The 21612-nt window shown below is 36.3% G+C and overlaps 1 protein-coding gene across 22 annotated transcripts in view; it reads right to left on the bottom strand.

Annotated features, from left to right (window-relative positions):
* SLMAP (sarcolemma associated protein) overlaps positions 1-21612 on the bottom strand; it is a 100298-nt gene that overhangs the window by 56417 nt on the left and 22269 nt on the right. For all 22 annotated transcript variants that reach the window (XM_088134207.1, XM_088134210.1, XM_088134209.1 and 19 more), the window contains exons 3-5: positions 7168-7315; positions 3726-3798; positions 2539-2575 (exon numbers count right to left, since the gene is read on the bottom strand). In XM_088134207.1, coding sequence (XP_087990333.1) covers positions 2539-2575; positions 3726-3798; positions 7168-7315 — 258 coding nt within the window. The remainder of the gene's footprint in view (positions 1-2538; positions 2576-3725; positions 3799-7167; positions 7316-21612) is intronic.

The following is a 21612-nucleotide window of genomic DNA, read 5'->3' as shown; positions in this document are numbered from 1 at the left end:
AGGTTGGTGTACATACTGTATATATTGTACAGTAAACGCCTGTGTGCAGGTTTTCTACATTGGACTGTGGACTGTTTATTTTGTCTCACTCATGGAGCACCACTGTGCGGAGTGTACGCTGCACACCCTGACACATAGAACAAATCAATCCAGAGATCTCACTCAAGCACAAATTATCTATGGAAAGGCTTCACCCTCTGGAAAAGCCTACAGTTCAGGGAAAGGGGGAAGGAAAGCAAAAAAGAGAATTACCAGCAGCAAAGTGGATGGACTCAGTTATAGTGGCAATACCACTGAAAGATCTGAAAGACCAGGTTAGGAACAGAGCATCCTGGAGAAAACCTATGTATGTGATTGTTAAGTCAACACTGACTTGATGGCACATTAGCAAGCAAGCAAGCAAGCAATATATATTTTCCCAATTACAATACAATATTTAAGCAGGAGTGAGAATGACAATCTCAATCTCTTATTAGCTAATCAGGAAGTAGAGAACTCAGGCAGTATAGCCCAATATTGTATAATGGCTTGATGGAACATAAATAAGTCTTAATATTATTTTATGTGAATATAATTTTACATACACTTGGTATATTATTTTAATTATGTGTTGATTGTGATGTATCTATTTTATTATTTTATTTTTAAATTCTTTGGTCTAGGAACATAATAAACTAAAAAAAATGTCCTTTTTTTCCTTTCTGCAAGACTAATGGATTCATATTTAGGAAATCACAGGCAGACCAAAATAAGTCTTATTACATAAGGTCAGTGCAGCCTTCCACAACTTCAGTCTCCAGCCTTTTTGGTGGGGATAGGGATTTTGAGAACATGCTGTGAACGTTCTTGTAAAACGGCTGTGGGGCAACACAACCAATTTCTACATACTGATTTACAAGAATGCTACTTTTTTTTTCCTTTATTCCTTCTGGCTTGTCATCTACAGGATGCACCTTATTACTGCTGCTTACCATTTTCCTTTTCCTATGTAGATGGGCACTTCCAAATAAAGTGGCCCCTCATTTTTATATTGTAAAAAAGCTTATGGTATTTACTTAAGACCAAGAGGCATTCTCTGAAAATAAAGATTAAACTGGTGTTACAACAGTTTGTTTTGCAGTACTCTCTATATAAAAGATCAGGTATGCAAGGTGTTGGGCAAGTGCTAAAGGAACTGTAGAACTTTCAGTGAAGTTCACCCTGGACATTTTGGAAGTTATAGCCCTAATATAACTGAAGGGCATCGTGTTGTGGGGAGAGCTGCAATAATAGGCCAAGCTTTACTAAAATAACTGCATATTCTAGGGATATAAAAAACTGAAAGGCCCAAATTATATATCTTAAGTTATATAAACTAAAAAAAAGGCATCTTTGTATATACTACAGCATCATTTATTTTGTTTAATAATGGTTGAAGTATGAAGGGTCAAGGAATGATATAAGACAATGAATCACTTCTCTGATCTGTGAGAAGTATCGTCTTCCTTGCCAACTTCAGGTGCAAAACCTCCTTACAGATTGCTTCACTGTAGATCCTTTAACAGACAGAAGGAATATACAGAATGAATTTTCATTCAGTAAAACGTATAGGACTTTATTTGCCTACAGAGATAGATGGAATATTCTGCTCTTAACACTTTTCTGTGAAACATTTTATTTATTTGACTTGTTTTATCTCAATTTTTGGCTACAGCCTTTAACCTGGAGTTCAACATTTTTAAACAGAAATGTCAAGTGTTTATGTATGTATATGTATGTATGTCTGTATCCCTCTCTCTCACCATATAAGCACCAGATCCATAGAAGCAGGAGTCTGCCACACTAGACAGGACCCAAGGTGCAGACTGTACAGAGAGGCCTCAGAGACACTCCAACACATAGTGGCAGGGTATAAGATGCAGGCAGGATCAGCATACACTGAACAGCATAACCAGGTAGCTGGCATTGTATACAGGAACATCTGCACAGTGTATAGGCTAGATCCTCCCAAGTCCAGATGGGAGATTCCACAGAATGTTGTGGAGAATAACAGGGCTAAGATCCTGTGGGACTTCCAGATCCAGATGGACAGGCAGGTACTGGCCAATCAACCAGATATTATAGTAATAGACAAGGACCAGAAGACAACAGTGGTGGCAGATTTAGTGGTGCCAAGTGACAGCAACATCAGGAAGAAGGAGTATGAGAAGCTGGAGAAGTACCAGGGCCTGAAGGATGAAGTAGGGAGGATGTGGAAAGTAAAGGCCAAAGTAATCCCAGTGGTGGTAGACGCACTCAAGGCTGTGACTCCTAAGCTGGGAGAGTGGCTCCAACAGATCCCAGGAACAACATCAGAGCTCTTTGTCCAGAAGAGTGCAGTGCTAGGAACAGCTAAGATATTGTAGAATCCTCAAATTCCCAGGCCTCTGGTAGAGAACCTGAGATTGAGGAAGACATATACTACCCACAAGGGTGAGAGGGGATTTTTTTTCCCCTCACCATGTATATAAACATTTTTAAATGTTTGGGATATTGAAGGAGAAATGTTTTAAGACTTACCTTATCAACAGGACTTGGTAATGGAGCATGGATGACACTATGGAAGAAAAAGCTACCAATTAAAAAGTCTTTCCACCATATTTAGCCAAGAGAAAATCAATCCTGAGGTTAAGATCACACACACCCATAGCATTATACAATTGACAAAATCCTATATGCAATGGCCATGTTCTTATGGCTGCCAAACCAACTGAAACCAATTATAGAGAAATCAATAATAAAAGCATGGATGTGATGCTCCATATGTATGTATACATGTACTGTATATTTGCCAGAAGCCTCCACCCCCACAAAAAGGGCAGAACTAAAAGAAAAAAGCTATATTAATATAATGAATAACTAAGATAACGAGTTAATTGATTTCCATCCACATATACCAAACACTGTCTTACATACAAATGCAGACCAATTGCACACATAAACAGAAAACTACAAAGAGAGAAAAATTGCCTCCTTCCTGTTAGCAGAAACAGCAAAAAAGAAAAAGGAAACATATAGGATGGAAATGAAGTAAATGAAAGGGGTAGCTGCACAGTGGGAATAACACTTTTTGGAGATCAGGCAAGAGGAAGAAATAACTGGATGGGGAAAGGAAAAAAACAGGCAAATGTTCATGTTAATGTTTCTTTACGCTAATGTTCCTTTTAACAGCACCATGCCTGCATCCATTGGCAACTTTTGTTCAATCCTTTGTTTTTAACAGCTTCTCTTCTTTTTTTATCAAGGAATACATGAGGATCTTCCCAATTATTAGATAATTATTTTGGGAAATACAGTACTTGTTAACTACTAGCATTCTAAAAATTATCATACAGTGCTATATTCTGTAACCTTATAGAATATAGGTTTCATGCATGTACAGAGACCATGCGTTATATCTGAAGAATTCAAAAAAACATTTCAGAAATCTTGGTTTGTTATGCAATAATACCACTAAATTTCCCAAATTGTTTATATTAAACAGATATATCATATTGAATAGCCCAAATTGTTTACAATATATAAAACACATTTAGCAAGAAATATAACATTCCTATGGTCTCTCAAAAGGGCAACTCAAGTTGGCTAGCCATGGCTGACATATTAAAGTTCTTGAATGAAAAAATCAGGGTGTCCTTATGTATATATGGAAATTATCTAATATCTGAATATATTGGACACGAAAATAATTTTAAAGTTGTACTTACTCTGACCGTAGCCTAGCTTCCATACCATCAGGGAGAAATAGTTTTATTGTTGAGACAATGCATCCATGAGTGACTGGGGAAAAAAAATTAAGACCGTAAGTTCTAAGTATCCAGTTACCAAAAATTAACTTATTAAAACAATTCAGTATAATTGCAATAATGTTATCTGAGAAGGAACAAAAGCAATATACAAATAAAAGTAGAACACAAGAGGAAACAAAACTTCAAATATTCAACCTTTCCAAGGAATAAAAAGTAGCAGGCCATTAAAAAAACTCAGGAAAACCTAAGTCCCATACCACTTCCCACCTTGTGCTGTAGATCCAATTCTGAAATGTTCTGATACATCTCCCAGAAAGCTGTCTAAGGTAAGAAAACAATTCTCAGACAATTCATCTGGGGTCACAGAAAACACCCAGCAGATCACCTCACAAGCAAAATTCAAAAGTGCATGTAGAACAATAACACAAAAATAGAAATTAGATCAGTTCCCCAGTGTAAAAGATTGAAAAATAGATTAAAAATAGTCAAGAATAAAACTAAGGAAATCCACAAACTATCTGAGGCAAGTTGTTCGATAAATTTTAGAGAAAATTGTTTTGTAATGATAAACAAGACCAGGGAAAAGGAACCTATTGCCTTTACTAATTACTAAAAGCTGCCTGAATCCCAAATCCAGATCTGCTAATAGTTCTTGTCCAGTAACACTCAGATGAGTGTCCGTGAGTTAAAAATGGTAGGATTAAAGCATCCTTCCAAAATTATGGCACCCCTCCAGATATTTCATTATTAACATTATTATCATCATTATCATCACCACCACAGCAGATAAGAGTAGATGATCTTATGCTCAAGTTCTATTCTACATTTCTAGGCTATATAAGGTAAAGCTTATCCATACCAAATAAATAAGCAGACATTAACTGGTATATCAATATGATCTGCTGTAACTAAAGAATCCAAGTTGGAGTGACTGTGAGAGATTTTATCCACAACGTGTTTAGCCAAAGTATCACAGTGCACTACAAAGTAACCTTCCTCAGATTTCCTTGATTGTTAATGTTCCAGACTTTTTTATAAATTTGAATAACTCCACTAGATGATTTAGTGTGAATACAACACTGATAGCAAAATACAATTCTTTATCCCTCCCAAAAATTTAGCTTATTAAGACAGATCATAATATGGGCTTTACTTTGTGATCAATGGGATTGTTCCCCAGTCTTCCTCTATCACTCTTCTAGCTGTAACACTATCCTGGGTGTCCTAATATCCCATGCACCCCATTTGGCTCCATTAGCAGGGGGAGTACAGTTAGGAAAGACTACATAAACTGCTTGGATCATTTTTCTATTCCATTCTATTCTTTGACAGAATCATCAGCTGAGGTAACAGGAAGTTCTGTCAAAACAATCAGAAAAGGTTTGAATCTATTTTCTTTTACTGGCAGGCTTCTGTAATCTCTTAAATGCCCCTCAGCAGAGATTAAGAGTTTCTGTAAGCTTAAAAACTTTCAGGTGGTGAGGCTTCTGGGGGAGGAATGATGGACTGAAGACATCCCCACAAAAGCGGAGCCGATGACCACAGCAAAGACCAAAGAACTGGTGAGTAGACCAGTTCCTTGCAACCTCTCCAGATAAGGGGAGGACAGGAGATTGCTCACATGTGTTCTGGATGGCTGCTCCTCATTAGGAGACTGCAGGACAGCAGTCTCCTGCAGATGTGAGTACTGGGAAACGACAGGAATAGCCATCTTGCGTGCAACGGCATTTTTTAAAGGACGGTAAATTCAGCAACCTCACTTTCTAGCCACTTTCAGAAATTGCTTATTAACTACTTTTAAGCTAGTAGAGACTTTTGGAATGACAAGTTTGAAAACACCAGGTGAATTTGCCTTCACTCCTGAAAGCAAATTTTAAGCATAAGCTTAAGAATGTAAGAAATTTGAAATAAACAGCAAAAAGCTAAATAAGATTTTGATCTTATAAAGTTATAAATGGACTAAGAGTCCAGATAAATTTGGAATATAGAAACTTTTACAATAAGATTTTGGAATTAATTATAAAGAACAAACAGCTTCTCGTGGGAAATAAAGCTGTTTTGATTTTTGCAAGACATAACAAAGATAAGTAATTTTATGATTTTAAAAACTGGACACTAGAGGGGACTAAAGATTCTAGGCAGAGGAAAAAAACCACAGGCCTACCTTTTGTGTTAATTAATTGGGACCTATAAAATGATGCGAAACATTGCAACCATGAAAATGTTAAAGGGGACTTTTGAAGAATGGAGCCAAAAATTAGTAGCCACAATATCAACAGTGTAAGTCATGATGTCTGCCTCTATGGATAGACTATGTCCAAAAGATGTTACTGAAGAAATGACAGATGTGGAACAAATTTTATCTGACATGATAGAGATGGTATTGATAGTGGATTTACAACTGACAGGCCAAGAAAATTATTTAGAAAAGGATATTTTACTAGTTCTACTAAAGAAATTGGCTCAGGTTTTAAAATTTAAAAGGGAAATACAAATGACAAACCAAGAGAGCGACCCGGATAATTTTTACTACTGAATTTACAAAAGAGGCTTATTAAAGCCTTGAAGAACTCTGGGCGATGGGACAAAGAAGAAATGAAAAGAAATCAAACCCTACAATAATACTTGAATGACCTAAAGATTAAGACTGTTAGAAGTAAAAGGGAGGAATATAATGTTGGGTTTTTTTTTATCAAGGTTAAAATAAGATATGTTATTACTTCTGGCTACCCTTTATGGATTTTCTGCTGACACCAGGACTGAAAATATGATGTTTTATGGATTTGTTTATAGATGAGAGATGGGATATGAGATGAACAGATAAATGTTTGTAACCTTAGAGGGGGTGAAGAGTCACTAAATTTGTTTATACTTGTGGTGAATGTTGGAAATCACTTCCTTATATATATATATATTCTTTATTATATTTTTACTTTTCTTCTCTCTTTTCTTGCATTTTTTACTCCTTCTTTCTATTATCTTTTCTTTAAGTTTAGTTTGTATTAGATTTTACTATTATAATCAAATTCTTAATAAAAAATGACATACACACGCACACACACACACACGGACAAACTTTCAGGTGGCAATTTGTCCATGCTTAATGACCATATACTACACTATCTTCATATCTTCAGCAAAACGCCAAATCATGAATGTCCAACTATATAAGCATGGCCAGATATAACCTAAGACAACCCGCATGGCTGCCAAGAAGTCCATAAAGTCTCAGTTGCTCCAAACAGGGTGATCTCCAAATCAGCATTGTACCTGGGTTCATCCCATCTAGCCCAAACACCCATAATCTCTTCATACTCTGTACTTGTTTAAAGCTTATTATGTGATAAAATGTACTTGATATTACAAATACAGAAGAGAAGAAAGTGATGTATACTCTTACCTTTCCGTGTGTTCTCTGTTACATCTACACCAAATTGTATAATATCACCAGACAGAATTTCACATGGTGGACTTTCTTCAGATCCTCTGCTCAATCGCTGACTATTTATAAAGGTGCCATTACTGCTCTTAGTGTCTTGAAGATAGAACTGTAAGACAAACAGAAAAGGGATGTAAACTTTACCCTGCATATTACTTAAAGTTAAAGTCAAATTTAAGGTTAAAATGGCAGACAATTCACAAATATACAAATAAAAAGAGCATATTTATGATAATTCCAGTACACTATCAGATAATGTCTATATTATCATTGCACCAGAGTAATAAAAGAGCTTATACTTTACATTCTGAGAATGAAAGAATCCCACGGCTGATCATCTATTCACTGGATTTCATTTACTCCTATTCTGTTATGTAGAAATGTATGTCTAAATTAACCTTATTAGAAACCTTTAATAAATTATGTATCCATCTGAATAATTCGTTTTCTTTCCTTCTTCACCCTAACTTTGCATCACTCCCCTGACAGCCCAGAGCTGTCCCTTAACATAGTAAAGTAATAACATTTAGGGATTTGTCTTGAAAACCAATGTAAGGATTGGGAATTCTATGCATGGGCAAGAGCGCTAAGGAAAATGGACATTCTGCATTTTCACTTCATAACAGATATGTTTAAAATTAGGGCAAATAGTGAAAGGGAACAAAATTGAGAACAATAACAGTACTCTGTGAGAAAGGCTTTATTAATGTCCAAGCATGTCCACCACACAATTGTCTTCCTTTCACTGACAAAATAAACATTGTGGAATGAGAGATTCTATAAAACTTTTATAGAAAGTAAAATATTGATTCTTTTCCTTAAAATCACACAATATTTTCACACAAAAAGCTTTACACTGTTTTCAACAGCAGTGTCTAATAAGGTATTTAACAGAGCAGTGCTTATACAAATATGCGGTTTGAACCATCAAAGCACTATATCCTTTCACAGGTTTAGTGTGGCAGCTTCAAGGGGCTCACATCACTTAAGGAGGCACATATATGTACAGATGAAAGCTCTACCAGGAATGCCACTGAAACAAAATGTCAGTTGCTTCACTATAGCATCAATTCTGGTATAAATGTCATCTCTGTGTGCACACAATGCCAGACAACATGCAGTAGGACTGCAGCCAAACCTCTGAGAGGATGCATTCTTCAATACTTCAAGCAATGTGGTCAGAGTTGTAAAATGATTGCTTAATGAAACACCCCCTCTTAATGATTCTCATAACTTTAACATTTAATGTTAAAGTCACATTTTAATGCATTACAGAACCTCAGATATAATTCTATGACCATAAAAAAGGATGTTATTTTAAATTGTTGATTTCAATTTAAAATTGTGTTGTATTAATGCACTTCCAGTTTTTCAAGCATTAAAGTAGGCTAGCACATGACATAATGCTGCTCTCAATCTGTTTTATTCAGGTTCTCAGATCTATTGTCCCTTCAATTTTAGAAATGTTATGGCAAATTCATGGTATGTGTCATCATATCTAAAAAAGGTAATATAGACTGGGTACATCTAGAGACAGAAGTAGTATTACATGAATAAACAGAACATAACAAGAAGTAACTAAATACATTTCTTTTGTTAGATTCATGGTATTCTTTGAGCTTTGTTGAATATGTTTACGTGCTATAAGTTTGAGGAATTTTCATCTCTAAACACTTAAACAAATTTAACCACAATTTCAACTGATAAACAGACATTTTAGATCAGGCCAAATCCAAAAAAGCTAGGGAATTCCTAGAAGCTTGGCATTCTGACAAATTAGCCATCAGCAGACACATAGAGATAAACTCCATCTACATACCATTTAATCTGAATTTGATGGCACAGTAGAAAACATCCAGTGTAGGCCAAATTTATAATTTCAGAAATGTTGAGCACATTCATAATCAATAAGTTGTATGTCTGAAGTGTTAGGGTATAAGAATGTCCTATTTGCAAATATATATTGGGGCAATTAAATTTTTGTTTGGGCTCTGGATTAACACCATAACATTTTGCTTATCCAGAGATTATGCATTATCTTCTGTTAGCTTTAACTGAAGTCTGCATTTAAAAATTAGTTCAGCCAAATATTTCAGGGTGTAATTATTTTCATTACTTATTACCTAATGCCTACTGTTATTTAAACAAAGCTTAAACTATCTACACTAAATTTCATTATGATTACTTGTAATTAATGATTTTATCACCTTGTACATCACAAAAAACTAATTATGTCAAATAACACCAGTGCTTTTTTACAAGCAAAGCAACATAGATTACATGTTAATAATAAAATTATTATAAAATTACAATGATAATGTAACGAAGTGTTTCCACTCCTTCTGGAGGCTCAAAACTGAAAAATGTACATACTCCTGTTCTTCAAAAGCCTGAAGAACACATGTTGATCTCTGAATTTTGCCTGAATGCCAGATTAGTATCCACTAAAGTGTTTGTTATATGACTTTTATTTTACTTTTTATCTATTACCAAGTGCTGGTTGAATGAGCATGGAATCCACTTCTGAGTCAACTGAACTGATAATTACTTGAGAAAGGTATTGCTAGAGTGATAGAATTACATTTCTCAATTGTATTGGTATGCATTCAAAATACAGCACAGAACACAGGTGGTTTTAAAAGTACAGTGGGGCAAAAAAGTAATTGTGCAAGTTCTCCCACTTAAAAAGATGAGAGAGGCCTGTAATTTTCATCATAGGTATACCTCAACTATGAGAGACAAAATGGGAAAAAAAATCCAGAAAATCACATTGTCTGATTTTTAAAGAATTTATTTGCAAATCATGGTGGAAAATAAGTATTTGGTCACCTACAAACAAGCAAGATCTCTGGCTCTCACAGACCTGTAACTACTTCTTTAAGAGGCTCCTCTGTCCTCCACTCGTTACCTGTAGTAATGGCACCTGTTTGACCTTGTTATCAGTATAAAAGACACCTGTCCACAACCTCAAACAGTCACACTCCAAACTCCACTATGGCCAAGACCAAAGAGCTGTTGAAGGACACCAGAAACAAAATTGTAAACCTGCACCAGGCTGGGAAGGCTGAATCTGCAATAGGCAAGCAGCTTGGTGTGAAGAAATCAACTGTGGGAGCAATAATTAGAAAATGGAAGACATATAAGACCACTGATAATCTCCCTCGATCTGGGGCTCCATGCAAGATCTCACCCCGTGGGGTCAAAATGATCACAAGAACAGTGAGCAAAAATCCCAGAACCACATGGGGGGACCTAGTGAATGACCTGCAGAGAGCTGGGACCAAAGTAACAAAGGCTACCATCAGTAACACACTATGCTGCCACGGACTCAAATCCTGCAGTGCCAGATGTGTCCCCCTGCTTAAGCCAGTACATGTCCGGGCCCGTCTGAAGTTTGCTAGAGAGCATTTGGATGATCCAGAAGAGGATTGGGAGAATGTCATATGATCAGATGAAACCAAAGTAGAATGTTTTGGTCTAAACTCAACTTGTTGTGTTTGGAGGAGAGAGAATGCTGAGTTGCATCCAAAGAACACCATCCCTACTGTGAAGCATGGGGGTGGAAACATCATGCTTTGGGGCTGTTTTTCTGCAAAGGGACCAGGATGACTGATCCGTGTAAAGGAAAGAATGAATGGGGCCATGTATCGTGAGATTTTGAGTGAATACCTCCTTTCATCAGCAAGGGCATTGAAGTTGAAACGTGGCTGGGTCTTTCAGCATGACAATGATCCCAAACACACCGCCCGGGCAATGAAGGAGTGGCTTCGTAAGAAGCATTTCAAGGTCCTGGAGTGGCCTAGCCAGTCTCCAGATCTCAACCCCATGGAAAACCTTTGGAGGGAGTTGAAAGTCCGTGTTGCCCAGCGACAACCCCAAAACATCACTGCTCTAGAGGAGATCTGCATGGAGGAATAGGCCAAAATACCAGCAACAGTGTGTGAAAACCTTGTGAAGACTTACAGAAAATGTTTGACCTCTGTCATTGGCAACAAAGGATATATAACAAAGTATTGAGATGAACTTTTGATATTGACCAAATACTTATTTTCCACCATGATTTGCAAATAAATTCTTTAAAAATCAGACAATGTGATTTTCTGGATTTTTTCCCCCCATTTTGTCTCTCATAGTTGAGGTATACCTATGATGAAAATTACAGGCCTCTCTCATCTTTTTAAGTGGGAGAACTTGCACAATTGGTGGCTGACTAAATACTTTTTTGCCCCACTGTATATACCTTAAATGGATTCAGAATTCAGAACTTTCAAAGGATTCTTTAAGTTAACAGACTCAATAAGTGATCAGGTATGTTTCAGATCTATTGTCAAGATGTCTAACTTGACTCAGACCGGAGTTAACTGAGCATCTGTTAGTGAAGATTCTTCCTAGGTGAGACCCAGAACTTTGTGGTAGACATAATCCCTTTGGAGGCTATCCATACCAGATTCAACATACTATATCTACTTTATTATAGGTTCTGGTGATCAGATAGTTCTGCATTGTCTCTTCTATAGTCAAATCACTGCCACATTGCATTGATTACTATGAACAAAGCCTCTGAATGGTGGAAAGATAATTAAGATTGGCCCATGCCTAAATACTAATTGTTCATTGGTTTCTAGATTTGACTTATTTGTGCATACAGTACTTGCTTAGTCACCAACATAAAAAGTATTTAGGGAATTGAGTGAGAGTGTAAGGTGTCTGTGACCTGAGCTGATTATAACCTTACTATGAAAGCAGACACTAAATTTCTCTCCCTCATTCTATGGGACTCAACTAAAGTGGTTGCCAATTGCACTCCCCTCCTACAAAGTTAAACTTTTACTTTCTATCTGTAATAAAAATAATTTTTCAAAAATAATTTTATTGAGTTTTAAGAACTTTACAAATAACATTTCTTAAAAGGCATTATGTATTATATTATGCATAAAGTACATAAGTATTTAACTATTGTTATTGCATAAAATGGTACATAAAAGGAAAAAAATCCTAACCTAATAAACAATGTCCTTAAGTAGGAATTTTTTAAAAAAAACCCTCTACATAACATTAAATCATCTGAAATAAAAGAAATCAGAAAAAAAGGTCTTGCAGAATACAGGATTCATGACGGTTTATTTTTTAATTTTATTTATTAAAAGAATAAGAATGTTAAAAGAAAAACAAATATTGAACAAACAATAAGTGAGGAGAAAAAAAGAAGAAATCAATTGGTACAGAAATAGAATATTTATAAGAGGATGAATTACTAAGATTGCATGGTTAATGCTCAGGGAATCTTTGATTAGAAATTAACCATGGAAAACATTAAATTACATTTAAATACATTGTTTTAACAATTTAATAAGAATTTAAATCTCTGAGCTTAGTGCCAAAATCCCCACTATTTTTTTTAAATACAAAAAAGAAAAAGAGGAAAAAACCTACTAAAAACATAGATAAATATTAGTTTCTTACTTCCCCTTTATCATACTCCAATGTACAATATTCATAGACATTTAAAAAAAATTTGTATATGATCTCAATTCTTTAGTCAGTTCTTTTTCCCCTTAAAAACCATACTCTAGATACTTATATTTACCTTGCAGTGTAATATGTAATATGTATGGAAGCCATTCTTGCTTAAATTTGATTAGATTTCTGTTGTACATATATGCTATTAATTTTGCCATTGCTGCATATGCTCCAAGTTTAAGTTTTCAGTCTGATAACCTTGGTAGCGTATCTCCTTTCCAATGTTGTGCTAAATTTATCCTTGTTGCCATAAATATGTATCTCGATAAACTGTGGTATTTTTTTGTTGATATTTGGACTTATGCCTAGTAAAAAGAATTGTGGTTTCATTTTAAATGTGATTTCTAAAATTCTCTAAATAGTGCTGTGTATTTCTTTCCAGTACTTTTGAGTTTTTTACATGCCTACCACATACGGTAGAATGTCCCTTCTACCATTTATTACTACATGATTTGTCTATTTTGGCAATTATTGACAGTGTTATACAGAGTTGTATGTCACCTATAACACATTTTATACCATTTTTTCTTAAGTTATAACTTGGAGTAAATTGTACAGATTTGTTCCATAATTCTTCCCATTGTTGTGTTGTGATAGTTTCTTTAAAGTTTTGCATCCATTTTATTATGCAATTTTTATTTGTTTTACTTGTTCTGTCTCCATATTATATCTGAGTAAAAGTTTATATATGTGCCCTAGTAGGTGGTCTTGATTTTGTATGAGCATTTCAAATTCTGTCATATTTCTTATAAGCCCTCCCTCATTTTTATTCTCATTATTCTTATTCTCATTTTTATTCTCTAGGTCAATTTTTATTCTTCCAGCAATTTTAAAGTACAGCCTTCATCAAATAATTCTTGGTATATCTTTGGTCTGTACATGGAGTCTAAATGGGCCATATCTGCATAGTAATTGCACTTACTACAGTACTGTTATCTCATTGGTCAGAAACAGAAACAGCACTGGTCGCACTTTTAGATGACCTCTGGCAAGAGCAGGATGGGGGTAGTGCGCCATCCTTGCTCTTCTTGACCTCTCGGCGGCTTTCAACACCATTGATCATGGTATCCTTTTGGGTCGGCTGCAGGAGCTGGGGTTGGGGGGCACAGTTCTATACTGGTTCAGCTCCTTCCTCCGAGGCCAATCCCAATCGGTGTTGATAGGGAGAGGTCCAACCCGCAGCTCCTACTTTGTGGGGTGCCTCAGGGTTCGGTACTCTTGCTGCTCCTATTTAACATCTATATGACACCATTGGGTGAGATCATCCAGCACCATGGGATGAGGTATCATCAGTATGCTGATGATACTCAACTATATATCTCCATCCCAGGTGACCTAAGTGATGCTGTGGCTACCTTTTCACAGTGCCTGGAGGCTGTAGGGGCCTGGATGGGGGACAACAGGCTTCAACTGAACTCTGGTAAGATGGAGTGGCTGTGGGTATGGGGAGCCTCAAGATCTAGGAGCTTATCCTCCTTGGTTCTGGATGGGGTTGCACTACCCCAGACAGACCGGGTGCATAATCTGGGGTCCTCCTAGACTCACAACTCTGTTCGAAGAGCAGGTGGCAGTTGTGGCTAGGAGGGCCTTTGCACAACTCCATGTTGTGCGTCAGTTACGCCCCTTCCAGGATCGGGAGGCACTCCACACGGTCATTCATGCCCTGGTCACCTCCTGTTTGGATTACTGCAATGTGCTCTACATAGGGCTATCCTTGAAGAGTATCCGAAAGCTGCAGCTGGCGCAAAATGCAGCCGTGTGGACAGTTTTGTCAGGCCCAGCCCAAGAACAACAGTGAAACAGTCCAGTCAAGTATAGTTCCTTTATTTGCTTACACCTTATAGACAGAATCTTGCCAAATGAAATCTATACTACAGCAACTTGTGAATATACCCTGGGAGATTCTAGGGAGTGGCTACCCTGAACTTCTTTTGCTTCCCACACTTCCCTTGAGGACTGCATTGTCTCATTTTCTTTCTCCTTCTGGAATGCACCCCTCCCTCCTGAGAGCCTTGATCTCCCACATCATTCTCCTCCTCATAGATATATTCCATCACAAGTTTTGAATGCCCCTGGGGGCACATATAACACCTCTGTTACACGAGCTGCACTGGTTACCACTTTGCTTCCGAGTCCAATTCAAGGTGTTGGTTATTACCTTTAAAGCCCTTCATGGAACAGGACCAGGTTATCTGAGGAGCTGTCTCGCCCCCATTATATCAGCCCACCCCACTCGGTCTGGCAGAAGGGGCATATTGCAGACCCCACCAGAAGGAGTTTTAGCTGGCAGGGTCTAGGAAGAGGGCCTTTTCTGCCATGGCCCCCACCCTGTGGAACAACTTACCACCTGAGGTACGGTCCACCCCCACTCTCATGGCTTTCCAGAAGAGTGTGAAATCTGGCTATGCCAGATGGCCTGGGGGCCTGATGGGGGCTCGCATTGTTGCAATTGGCTGGTGGGATAATTGATTCTGCTCCCCCCTTCATCTTGAATTGTATACAGTCTTTTTATATAGAATTATTTTTTAGCTAATTTAATATGGATATTTATATTTTTACTGTTTTTACCATTTGGATTTTAATTGTGAGCTGCCCAGAGTCATCCTCTGGGGGAGATGGGCAGCACATAAATTAAATAAACAAATAAACAAACAAACAAACAAATAAATAAATCTGCAACATGAAAAGCATGTTGGCCCAATCAGAGTCTTTCTAACTCTACAAATATTGGGTGGATGGATGGACAGAAATAGAATGTTACAAGTCATATAAAGTATTAAATTTCTTTCATATATTCAACCATCCTTTATTAAAATATACAAAATCACATTTTCTTCACTGCTAGCATTTTTTAGTACTGCACACTGATTTTTCAAGAAAAAAGATTAAGTCCTAATGTGTAAGTAAATCTGTCTATATGTGTGCATCTAGCTAGCTAGTTATATCTTGCTGCAAGAGTTGTCTCCATAGCTACAAATTACTACTTAGTACTTTTTTCTTCCTAAAATCTGTCACTGTTCTCCATAAGAATTGACAAGTATCACACCAGATAGTCATCACAACTACAATTTAGTTACTTTCTATACAGTTCTTTTTCAGTTTTCAATAGAATATCTATACTTCAAAATATACACCTTTTTTCTTCATTAGCAAATTTAAAGATGAAACTATTTTCTTAAATAAATCTGTCATATATCCCACAAGAATGATGAAAATATAAGGTTTTTTATGTGAAACAGAACAAAATGAAATTATGCTGTATGGATTTGATGATTAGAAATAACACTGGATAATAGAAGTTATGCTGTAAACCTAGAGTAAATGTTTAGTGTAAATTGTTACTTATATCTGTTGTGAAGGTCAGAAGTCATTCTTTTTTCTATTTTGTTTCTTCTATTTTTCTTACTTTTTGCACTTTTGACTTTGCTTTGCTTTTTCTTTTTCAACCTTTTTCTCTTTTTTCATTCTTTTTCTTTAATATTAGTTTTTGTTAGTTTTTATTGTTCTTATTGTAAAATCTAATAAAGTTACTAAAAAAAGAATGATGAAAAGGTTTTAATTATGTCTGGATCCAGCCTTTTTTCCATCTGCAGGGGCTACACTTCGGCAATGTTCCACTAAAAATGTTTCATCAGTGGAAGGGAAGAGGCAATCTGCAGATTCTTTACTGCATTTGAAGCCCCCAGAGCCATATTTCCAGTTCTCAAGCAGACTTTTTTTCTTGGGGGGGGGGGAGAGGCAGATAAGGAACTGTATGTAGAGGAAGAACTGATTTTTTTTCATCTACCACTAGCAATATATTCCAACTAGCTTAAAATAATGTGTATAGGAAGAACTTTATCTCTGATGAGATGCTTACGCTGAATCTAAACAGAATTATTTAAGTATAACATGTGTAAAACTATACACCATGTCAGGATTTAAAAAAAACATGGGTTTTCTGTCTTGTTCTCCTGCCACCATCAGAGCATAACTATAGGAAATCTCCCACAGACTAGAAGTTTGGCCAAGAGAGGCCACACTAATTTTATCACTGATATCCTTCCCAGTGAAAGCAAAGACATATTGATGGATATTAATTAGTGGGTGGTGTTTATTTCATTACTTTAATGGGTATGCTTATAATTTATTTGTTTTCATTTTTATTATAGTTTTGTATTTTATCTTGTATTTTACTAAGCATGACAATTGTTAGGTAGGTTATTAATTTAATAAATATATTAAAAAGAAATTCAAGATATAATTACAGTGTCAAAATTTGGCCAGCATTGGGCATAAAGAACTATCATTATGCAAGGTATTTTAGTAATAAGAAATTTGCATCTAAGTTTTAATTTCTTAGATCATATAAAAATAAGAAATTTAGCTTGTCCTGAATGATAAACCTATTTCAGTTTACATTTCAAACTTCTTTAGTATTATAAAAATGCAGCCATATTCTACAAACCTTTTATGTTTTAATAAACTTTATTCTAATACTAAAAATAAAATAAATTATCCATACATATAGATAAGTGTTAATTTTTAGGATTTAATGTTTATCTTACCATCCTGGTTCAACTGCTTGATCTATTTAGGAATATTCCGGACAGCTCACTCCTTTTCCTAACTGTCACCTTGGTAAGTGAAAACCAACAAACCAGCAACAGTAATCCTAGGTTTACATGAAGATGGGGGGGGAACTATACATTTTTAAATTGGATATCTTTTAAGGTGATAGCAACAGATTAGCTTGTGTGCATCAAAACCTAAAAAGGCCAACTATTGATATAGCGTCCCATAATTCGCTCTAGATCCTACAATGTTCTCTCTTAGCTTAACTTTCACTTTTTTTCTGGAAGGTACATTCCTAAACAAAAATCTAGGTTTGGATTTGGTTTAATTTTATTTATCCAATTTATATAGCCACTCAACCAACTGGGTGGATAACATAAAATTAGATTGGGGTCCCCTTTACTTTTATTTACTAAGAAATATTGTGATAGTTTTCTGCACCCCAGAAGCAATCTTATTTTTAAAAATGTCAGATTCAGTTGCTTTACAGCATGCCAGTTTTTTGTTTACCAATGTGCTTTGGACTTTTTTATGACAAGACCATATTGGGAACCAAATCTGTTTGAACATAACCGTCCATTGGCAACACACTATGAATCCCTGCTATATTTATTAGCTTCAAACATATTTATATTACACCATATATATTAAGATTTTAAAAGAGATTTGCTATTTAACTGCTGACTTTATGTAATCGTTTTCCATCCTGTCTTTTGCAACTTAACCATTCCACAAGGAATATGAGTAATTAATTGAAAACAGAGGCAACTAAAGAAGGGTCTGTATAAAACTAAAGAATTATACAGATCTAATTTCTTAATGCAAAAACACAACTTAGGACGAATCTTGAAAATGATGTCCTTCTTTAATTGAATAATCTCCCTCATAAGCAAAACAAAAATAGCTTAGAAAACAAGATTATACTCCATTATAACAAATATTTCTTAAGGAGAAGAGCTATAATTTCTTGACATATTGCCAAGGCATCATTGTGCTTCCTTTGGAATTGATGAAAAATATAGGCTAACACATATGGCTGACTGTGGTGAAACTGTATATTTGTTATCCAACCAGTTTGGATGTGGCTTGTATTCATAGGCATTGTTTTATAAGAACTTTATAAACAGTTTTGCAGAATAGTAGAACATCTACTTTTCCCATTTTTTATGCTGTACCTATTCCAAGACTGCCAGAAATTGCAGCACAAACAAATAAGCATTAACAAAGCTATATAAAGTATATGAGACCAACAAAAATTGGCCATATGATTCAGACAAAGCAATTATCTATTAATATTTAAATATTTTATGCAATACTTAGGAGACTTGCTAATACTTTAGAAGAGAAAGAAAAGACTCAAAAAGATCTAGACAGTGAACTATAACTAACAAGATGAAATTTAACATGGAGAAATGTAAATTCCTATGGGTAGGGGAATCAGTGAAATGAACAAATATAGGATGGGGGTGACCTGACTTGGCAGTAGTACACTGAAAATAATCTGGGTGTTGTAATATATCACAAATTGAACAAAAGACAGCAGAGTGGTGCAGCTGATATAAAGACATGATGATATGTATCAAACAGAAGAATGGGAAGCAACTGCCTCTCTCTACTTTGCCTTGATCAGGCCTCACTTGGAATACTATGCCCACTTCTGGGCACTGCTATCTGAAAAAGATGTCAACACTGAGGCAAATTAAGAGAATGGCTTACAGAATAGTGAGAGGACTGGAAACCAAGTCCTGTGAGGAGTGGTTACAGCTGCTGGGTACATTTAGACTACAGAAGAGAAGGCTAAGGAGAGGCACAATAGTAGCCTTTGAATATCTGAAGGGCTGTCAGTGATTCTGTGTGGCTTCCAAGTAAAAAAAAAAAAGAATATACATAAAAAGATCATAGCCCACCAGAAGACTAATTCAAAAAACAGCAAAAAAAACCCAAAACCAACTTATAGGGGCAGTAGGAATCTTGGGGGGGGGGGAGAGAATGTCATTCCAGAGGGCAGGTCCCACAACAGATAAGGATCCTAGATCCTGTAATATCACATTGTTAATCAACTGGACCCAAAGCTTACCCAATCTGCTTGATCTTACCAGATGGGCAGAAACAATCGGAGATAAGCAGCCCCTCAGCTAGCTAGGGCCCATACCATGAGGGCTTTAGAGATTATAAGTACCACAACAAAAAGCCAACAGGTAACCAGTGCAGCTCACAGAGCAGTGGGATGATGAGAGCACAATGTCACACCCCTATCACTGCTGCATTCTGGACCAGCTGTAGCTTCTGAATGGTCTTCAAGTGCAGCCCCATGTAGAATGCATGATAGTAATCCGACCATGAGGTATGACTATCTGAAGGTTCTCCAGGAACAGGAGCAACTGGGGTATTAGATGAACTTGTACAAAGACCTTCTTGGCCATGGCTGCCACCTGTTCTTTGAGAAGGAGCTGTGAGTCCAAGAGGACCCTCAGATTGCACACAAGTCCCAAATGGGGAAGTGTGACCCATTAAATACCAATGATAGAATATCCCCAGAACTGAGTGGCCCAAATAAACATAACCATTCAATCTTGTCAGGATTGAGCCTGTGTCTATTCCTCCCAATCCAGACCAACACAACCTCCAGATTTTGACAGCATTGTTTGGTCTCCTCAGGTACACAATTGGGTAACAGCAGCATATTGATGATATCTGACCCCAAACCAATGAATGACCTAACCCAGCAGTTTCATGTAGAGGTTAAAAGGGGAGAGAGGGCCAAGTGTGAATGTCTCCCTGCCCCGCCTGTCAATACCAACTGAAACCAGCCACTGTCAGCCCTTCAAGATAGACCAGGATAGGAAACCAATGCCATGTAGATCAGTACTACTTTTAATATAAAGTTATAATAACAGAATCTTCCAAGTCTGAATGCCCTCCCTTATCTTTGTGTAAACTATAGAGGGGTTGAACTCAAACCCCTTTTATCTGACTGTTACCTTGGTAGCAGCTCTTTCTCCTGTTCTAAGGTTCTTTCCAACTCTAAGGTTCTAATTAAAAATACTGAATTTTAAAGACTTATCACTAGACACATTATTACCAGAATGGGTAACTTTTTGCCAACCTGGAAGTAGGCAGGCAATAGAATCTCTTTCCAAAAGGAAGCTATGAAGGGGTTACTGGGGTAAGATGATACAATCATATTCTTAAATAGGCAGAGCTAAAATTTTCAAGGGGGCTGTTTTTTATTTTAGGCATGTTAAGCTTTTTCAACAGCTTAGAACCCTGTTCTGGTTAGATTCTGATAAAATGCAGCAGGAAATTTCATCTCTCTTGAAATTACAGCCCTATATCCGAAGCATGATTTCAAGGAATTCCAAGGATCACCGAAAAGAGGTTCCAGTTAATGCAGTAGCCATCTACATTAGCACTAATATTTGATTACATCAAGTGACTGTTTGAAAGGATGCTGAAATTATCAAACATGAATTAATGAATTTACTGATATGGAAAGGGTAGCAAAAATAGTTTCTTTCAAGTAGAATTTGACTTCTGCTGACTTCACGGATATATCTATACTATTTTCTTCTCACTGTCATGAAAGCAGTTTGCCACCGCCTTCTTTAGCATTTTGTTTAATTCCCAGTTAGGCTTACAGCCCTGGAATTTCCTGGTGGTCTCCCACCCAAATACTAATGAGATCTGACTTGCTTAGCTTTTTTTGAGATCAACCAAGGTCAGCAAGTGCTACTACCTGCAAACACATTGGTGAAGGAATATGAGGCTAAATGACTAACTTTGTAAGAGTAAGAAAATGAAAATAAGTTAAAAGAAAAACAATGTATATTTCATAGTGGAATGATGAAGTTCATTCTTATATAAGTTGAATCATTTACTTTGTATTATTTAACCTTATTTAACTTTGTAAAATTAAAGGAAATATGGGTAGGCTGGCTCTACTATTTGGCAGAATAAAATAACCGCTTTACGCATTAGGTTTTTTGATGTCATCAAAGAATAACAAATTCATAGATATTTCATTATCATTATTTTTGCTGACAGGAGAAAAGATATTTGTGAGGTGTTCTGCCTTAGGTGCCAGAATAATGTCACTAAACTATGGCACAATTTTCCTTGGGGCAGGGAATATTTGTTGACTGCTAACCTTGAATCTTACCTATTCCAGGCCAGTGCATTAATTAAATGCTTTCTATAAATGAAATGCCTACTATGGTAGTTCCCAGCCTTGCTAGCTGTTGTAGCAAAAATAACAAAGAATCTCATATTATCATAAACACAAAGACATTCATAATTTGAAAACAAGACTCCTAACAGGATATTTGTCAGTCA

The sequence above is a fragment of the Python bivittatus genome, unplaced genomic scaffold, assembly GCF_059951505.1.
Source record: "Python bivittatus isolate LINGU-HERP-01145 unplaced genomic scaffold, Pbiv_v1 ctg000080_np1212, whole genome shotgun sequence".
Lineage (NCBI taxonomy): Eukaryota > Metazoa > Chordata > Lepidosauria > Squamata > Pythonidae > Python > Python bivittatus.
Note: the sequence above shows the minus strand (reverse complement) of the source record. Positions and strands in the feature narration are given on the sequence as shown.